Below are 7,437 nucleotides of genomic sequence, written 5' to 3' on the forward strand. Positions count from 1 at the left end.
TACAACATAGGAGAAGTCACTTATACCCTCCTTATGCCTCATCTTGGGTTCAATCATCCTTACTCACTGGGTTATTGTAGAATTTGAAATAATTTCCTGTGCCTGGTGTATAGTAAGTACTCAATAGATATCACTGTAATGATACAATGGAGTGAGTAGCCTATTGTAGAGGCAAGGAGAAAGGAGGATGGAAGGGTGTGGCTGAAAATTATAGAATATATCTTTCACACATTCACTTCTACAAGAATTTTGCACATTGAATTTCATTGTTTAAAATTTATTTGAGAGGCAGAGACAGAAACAGAAAGTTGGAGAGAGAGAAAACTGCTCCATCCACTGGTTCACTCCTCAAATGCTTGCAACAGTTGAGGCTGGGTTGGGGCCAAATCCAGGGGCCAAAAATACAATTTAGGTTTCCCACATGAGTGGCAGGAACCCAGTTACTTGAACTGCCTTCCAGGGTCTACATTGGTAACAAGCTGGAGTCATGAGCTGCAGGTGGGAATCAAACCCAAGTACTCCAGTGTGGGGTGTGAGTATATTAATTGCTAGAAAGAACACTGATTTTTACATTTTTTAAAAAAATTTGTATTTTAATTTTTAATTAGTTTTCAATTAGTTTCAACTAGTTTTAAATTAGTTTTTAATAGATTCAATGTGACCTGTAGATAAAGAACATCACAACATTCCCTTCCTCCTTCCCTCTCCCTCTCTCTCTTCCACCCTCCTTACTTTTCTCTTTCTTTTTTTAGTTTTTGAGATAACATATTTTAAATTTACTTTACAATAAGGTCTTAATACTTCACCAAATAAGAAGTTTAACAAGTAAAAGCAAAAAGATCCTAGTTTAGTGGGAATATAAACAAAGGCTTTAAATAATAATTGAATGGAAAAATGAACATTTCACTCATATACAGTAGATTTTAAAGTAAGCACAGATCATTAAAACTGTAGTCATATAACCCACTTCTACATTCTTAAATAAAATATTTAATAGTATTACCTGTGTTAGCTACAAACTGAAAAACTGAAGGATGCAAATATCATCTTTAAGAAGTCATTGAGAAGCAATGACTTAAACAGCCTTTGACTATTGAGGAACAATTTTATTTAATACTACTTGTTGAACTCTTAACGGAGTTAAACATATGTGTATAATGTCAAGTGAAAATAGATCTCAGTGGGAATAAGAGAGGGAGGAGGAAAAGGGGTGGGAGTATAGGATGGGAGGGCGGGCACCGTGGGAAGAATCATCATGTTCCTAAAGCTGTGATTATGAAGTATATGAAGTTTGTAACTGTAAAGCTGTATGGTTCTGCATACATTCCTATAGACTTACTTACAGTTTAAAAACTTGCTATGGGACCTCAAATCCCATTAAGCTGTGTGGTAAAAATGCCATCTTAAGTGTTAGAGTGATCATATGGATAGGATTAAGTATCTGGTAATAATAAAAAATAGAATTAAAAAGGAATGAATTCTCCAACATGGGAAGCTGTCCACACAGCAGACTTATAGAATGACAATCGCTTTATATAGCACTTTGACCTCAGAATCTGCCCTTAACACATTCTGCTCTGGCTGAAAAGGCCATGAGAGCATTTCAGGCATGGAAAGCCAAGACTCTGTGGCAAAAATGCCCTACATGAAGGACCTTGGTGGGTGAGACCTCAGTGGAAAGAAGTAGTCATCAAAGAAGGAGGTACTTTAAATATAATAAGAGGGGAAAAAACAAAGATGAAAGGTAGAGTCACTGCCAGTAAAGCAATAAAAAAAAGTCAGCAAAGTAAATCTACCATTCTCCTTATTTTGTAAACAAGTCATTGATGTGATTTCATTTCTCTTTAACCCACAGTAGGGGAGGTTCAACTCCAGATATCCTACCACCCTTGCTGAACCCCAGGCCCAAACCCACTAGCTGGAGCCCCAAGTGCAGCAGACAGCCTTACGGGGAGGTTGGAGTCCTCCTGAGCAGGGACTGGTGCGTAGATGTTAAGGTACAGGCAGTCTTCTGACACTTCCAATGTGGGGTAATGCACCTGAAGCATGTGTTGATCTGAGAGCAGCCACTCTGAGTTCTGGAAGCACCTTGGAGAAAGGAAAGAGAATGTCCCCAGAACTGCTTTCAGCAAACTTGCCTGGGAGGGGTCAATGGCTGTGACAGCAGAGAGGCCTGGCCATCTCTGCCTGAACAGAAGAGGCATATGGAGCTATTGGTACAAAGCCTAAGCAGCTCCTCATGGTTTCCAAAACAACTAGAGTAAGACAACTAACTCTGATTCCCTTTGATGCACTTGCCAAGTGGGAAAGCTCACTGTGCAGATTAAGTGTATCATTAACTATCAGCACACTCCCACCACCATAATAGAGACACACACAAAGCTGGCTCAAGGAGGCCCCAGCTTGCAAAGGACAAGACACTGAGTTGAATAGCAATTACTTTGCTCTCACAGCCCCTTCTCCACTGTCCAAGGAGCAAAGGGACAGCCAAGCCTCCCTACCAAGAACCAGGCAAGGGAGACTTCCAGGGAAATTTATGCATCCAGGTTCTTAAGTTAGCCCTTCTCTCTGGACCACTCTCCCCTCATATCTGCCCGCCCACATTCTTCCCTTTCTTTCAGATTTAGTCCAGTATTGCTTCCTGCAGGGAGCCTTCTGGGACTTCTCCAGTTAGCCTGCAGCTTTTCTTTTAGAAATGCCCGCATGTGTTGTGTTCTTGCCTAGAACTTGTCATAAGTGTATGCATGAGAATTATCTTTCCAACCCAACTGTGAGCAGCTAAAAGCTCCAAATACCTCCTAGCTCCAATCCCACAGCCAGACACGGGAAGACTGAGAGTTACTCATGTGTGTGGATATGTCTATCACAGTACTTGATCAGTTAATGCTCATTGTGTTCTTAATAGAGAAGTGAACAGTACTAGCAGTGGGAAATTACTGCTGAAAACGCACTCTCCGACAGACATTTGAAGTCCCCAGCCCCTTCATGTGTTGTTTATCAGAAATTCAGGCCTGGCTCCTTTCAGCAAAGCCATCCCTGACATCCCAGGGGGGCTGGGCTAAGTGGTTCTCTGTGTTCCCCTGACACCCTTCTCTGACCTCCTGATGGTGCCTTTGTTGTCCTCTATTTTAATTGTCAGTCATTACTCAAGTCCTTCCCCCAACACCACCAGTCTATGTCCTCCTGAAGGCAGCTATTACTCCTTTGCTGTAGTGTTGCTAGGTCCTAACAGAGAGCCAACTACTGAATTAGTTCTCCATTTTAATGGAATGAATGAATGAACAGATCAACCATGAATTTCAGCTTAATGTCCTCAGTCCCTGGGTCATGTAGGTCATCTTCTGTGGTCTAGGGAGCATCCTGGCCCCCAGAGTACTCCTTTTTTCTTGGGACCCCAGTGCCAGGAACCCAACCTGAGGGCTACATAGGATCTGAAACATCAAAAGATTATTGGGAATTTGAAAGTCTTACTTCCTACCCACAAGTCTCCTTCAGCCCTCTACCTGGTAATCAATTATCCAGTGAATCTGCTAACTAGTTACCCACCCAAGCTTGAAAATCTTCAGTGACTGGCAGCTCCCTACTTCGTAAGACACCTGTGTCAGATGGTATTCACACACAGGTGTCTGTGCAGTTCCCACTGTGGGCCAGGCATTACCTTAGTTTTGACAGTCTTCCGTCTGAAGCCACCATAGAGGCTACACCCAGGAGACAGGTTGAGTGGAAATACCTGGACAGTCCCTTCTGACCCAAGACTCTGGAAACACCTCATATGCTTCCCAGTGCTGGTTGGTGCTCAGAATCTCTAGAGAACTTTCAGACAATACAGTCCCCTGGACCCAGATCAGAGGACTCTGGTTTAAAAGGGAGCCCAGGGAATCCGTATGGTTCCAACAATGCCTTCAACCATTCTGCTGATCAGCAAGTTTGGGAGCACTGAGATGACTGAAGGACTGGCCAAGATCTGCAGTGGTCTGCCTTCCTCCACAGTGCCTACCCCTCCTCCCGTTTCCCCCTGTGCAGGCTTTCATTCACAACTTTCATTCCCTTTCAGTGAGCCCACCCCTCTCCCAACTCTCAGAGCCTCAGGCCACCCATGAGACCTAGCCTGGTCTTACAATTTAGGGTAGGAGGTGGCATCTCGAAAGCCATTCCAGGGCATTGCTGGTTGTGGATCTGTGAATCGCAGGGGTCCCAGAGGGGGTGCAGCAAAGGGGACCCCGAGGAACATGTTGACAGGCATGAGGCTTCCTTGTACAGTGACTTGCTTCCCCTCGACCCATCCCAGCCTGGTGTTTCTTTGTGGCACTTCATTCACAGGCCCTGAGGGAAACGTGGGGAAAACGAGGATGTTACTGGGAAGAGGCAGGAATTCCATCCAATGCAAGCTCCCCAAAGATCACACTCTACCCTGCTCAGAGGCTAAAAAGCCGCGAGTCTCTGGGTTCTCTCTCCATGAATCCACTTCCATTACAATACTGGAGCCCGGTAACAAGCCATGAACTCTTTCCCAGTTCCCTAGGGACCTCACTTCCCTCCAGCTGTGTGGAATCCCTCCCTTTCTGTGGGACTCAATGACCAAGACTCCACAAAATTGTTTTTCCCAGGCTCCCCAACCTCCATCATTTCCACACCCACCAGCATAATTGCTGTGCACCACCTCTGCACTTACCAGTTGTTCTTTTTTCTGAGAATTAAATTTATATAAACTCCTTTTAAAGTTCAACCTAGAGGAGTCTTTAGCAATCACATCAAGGAACTTGTGCTTTGATAAAATAGAGGTATGCTTTTCATACACAGCAAAATAAATACACATCAGTGAAAATATTAGAAATTCTCATGCAGATGCCCACTGAGTTGGCTCATTCGCTTCCAGGGATATGAAGATGGCACTTGGGGAGACTGGGCATGTGGGCAACTCGGTTTCCACATAGAACATGGAACCTTGAGAGTAAAACTGCCCAGCTACTTAACCAGAAGAACCTAGGAGTCTTGGCACTACTGTTCTGATGTCATTTCATTCATCAAAGTCCTGTTTTCCCAGCCAGGACTCCATCCATCCCATGTCCCTCCCCAGTGCCCAAGTGCAGGACCGGAGTCTTTCATGCTCTATCTATACCCAGAAAGAAGTTGTGGTCTGGGTTCTCAGCAGCTCCAGGAAACTGGAACCCCAAGGTACCACAGGGCTGCCCATGGGCCCTCCAAGACCTCTGAGAAATAACTACACTCCTCCAGTGGAAAATCTTCCCCCATCCCATCTTCCCAGAACACATCTCACCCTTGCTGGCAGCTACAAGGACCCAAATAGCACAGATTACAGCCTGGTTTGGGCGTACCCAATCCCCACTCATCTGGCTGGCCTGCCTGAACTTTCTGGATATCCACGACTTCCGCTGGCCTCAGAGAGCTTCTGTCAGCGACAAGAAAGAGCTTCCTCTTAGGAGAGACAACAGCGGAGCAGGCAGACACAGGATGTGCAGTTAGTGAAGGATAGCAGCAGATCAATACTTTCAGAGGAATTGACCAAGCAAGACTTTCCTGTTCTGATTTACATAAGAGGAAGCTAATGATTAACTTTTGAAAAATCATTTAGTAGGCTTTGAACTCATTGGATATAGAAAGAACATGCAAGAACAGGTAAGCCAGAGATCTCAAACTCATAGATATTTGTAGGGGCCAGAAAGACACCTAACCAGCAATGAATAAAGCTGGCCAGGAGAGACAACAGAGGGTAGTAGAGACTGTGGGAAAACAGCACATGCTTTGTGCTATTTACTACACTTCTCAGCTCTAGTAAACATTTAGCTGTGACAATGTAAGTAAACCAAATGAGATATTTATACTCATGATTTTTAAAAGGGTCTTCAAAGGCTTCAAAGGTTTACAAAAATCACCATGTGAGCCCAACACGACATTCCTACTGGCTTCAGGTGTGTCATGAGTCAACACCTCCGATTCTGATCCAGACCCAGGTTGTCCAGTGTAAATATGAGGAGATAGGACCAGGGAGGTGCAATTAGGACTGTGACCTTTCTGAGACTAGTCTTCAGTATCCTGAGCTCTCATTGCAGTACTCTTTCCATCATAATGTTATGTTCTGAGAAACAGCATGTGCATCATGGAAGATCCAGGTCAGAATCCAGGAGCATCAGCTCCACAGCTGGCTCCATACCTCTAGATGGAATCAGGAAGGGATTTCTCAAATGCTGGGGACTAAGCCAACAGAATTATCAGGGGCACTTGTTGAAAATGCATCGTTCTGCACCATGGCTCACTTGGTTAATCCTCCGCCTGTGGCACCGGCATCCCATATAGGCACTGGGTTCTAGTCCCAGCTGCTCCTCTTCCAGTCCAGCTCTCTGCTGTGGCCTGGGAAGGCAATGGAGGATGGCCCAAGTGCTTAGGCCCTGCACCCGCATGGGAGACCAGGAGGAAGCACCTGGATCCTGGCTTTGGATTGGCACAGTGCACCGGCCATAGCGGCCATTTAGGGATTGAACCAACGGAAGGAAGACCTTTCTCTCTGTCTCTCTCTCACTGTCTAACTCTGCCTGTCAAAATAAAAAAAAAAATGTATCATTCTGTCCCACCCCCTTGATATTTGGGGGCTCTGGAATTTGATAACAGCAGTAGTAGGTTTGTGAGTAGTTGCCTTATAAGAAAAGCCACAAGCTGATATTATGTACCTTCAAGGTACAGAATTCTGTACAAGTAAGGAAAACTTTTCTCAAAGTCAGAGCAAGGAATGGCCTAATGCACTTTTCTAAAGGCAGGTGCTCCATGAACATTTAGGGATTTGAAGTCCTCCAGAATATAATCTTTTTTTCTCCAACTCAAACTCCTTTCCTGATACACTGCTGAAATGAAGATTAGGGACATACAATTTACACAGCAGTTAAGATTCCACTTGTGGGGCTGGCATTATGGAGTAGCAGATAAAGCCACTGCCTGAGGTGCCAGCATCCCATATGGGTGCCGGTTCAAGCCCCAGCTGCTCCACTTCCAATCCAGCTCTCTGCTATGGCCTGGGAAGCAGTAGAAGAAGGCGCAAGTCCTTGGGCCCCTGCACCTGTGTGGGAGACCCAGAATAAGCTCCTGGATCCTGCCTTTGGATCGACTCAGCTCCATCTGTTGGGGCCATTTGGGGAGTGAACCAGCAGATGGAAGATCTCTCTCTCTCTCTTTCTCTCTCTCTCTCTCTCTCCCTCTCTCTCCCTCTCTCTCTCTCTCTCTCTCTCTCTGCCTCTGCCTCTCAAATAAATAAATAAATCTTTTAAAAAAAGATTCCACTTGTGATGCCTGAGTCCTTAGGTTCAAGTCTTTCCTCTTCTTTTGATCCAGCTTCCTGTTAATGCACACCCTAAGAGGCAACAGGTGGTGGTTCAAGTAGTTAGGTCCCTGCCACCGACTTGGAAGACCTCGATTGAGTTCTAGCCT

The 7,437-nt window shown here is 45.0% G+C and overlaps 1 protein-coding gene across 1 annotated transcript in view; it reads right to left on the reverse strand.

Moving 5' to 3' along the window:
• CES5A (carboxylesterase 5A) overlaps positions 1-5,351 on the reverse strand; it is a 28,797-nt gene extending 23,446 nt beyond the window's left edge. Inside the window, exons 1-3 of the mRNA XM_062177761.1 lie at positions 5,279-5,351; positions 4,119-4,323; positions 1,950-2,088 (exon numbers count right to left, since the gene is read on the reverse strand). Coding sequence (XP_062033745.1) covers positions 1,950-2,088; positions 4,119-4,323; positions 5,279-5,351 — 417 coding nt within the window. The remainder of the gene's footprint in view (positions 1-1,949; positions 2,089-4,118; positions 4,324-5,278) is intronic.
• Between the last annotated feature and the right edge of the window lie 2,086 nt (positions 5,352-7,437).

This window comes from Lepus europaeus, chromosome 19 (assembly GCF_033115175.1).
Source record: "Lepus europaeus isolate LE1 chromosome 19, mLepTim1.pri, whole genome shotgun sequence".
Lineage (NCBI taxonomy): Eukaryota > Metazoa > Chordata > Mammalia > Lagomorpha > Leporidae > Lepus > Lepus europaeus.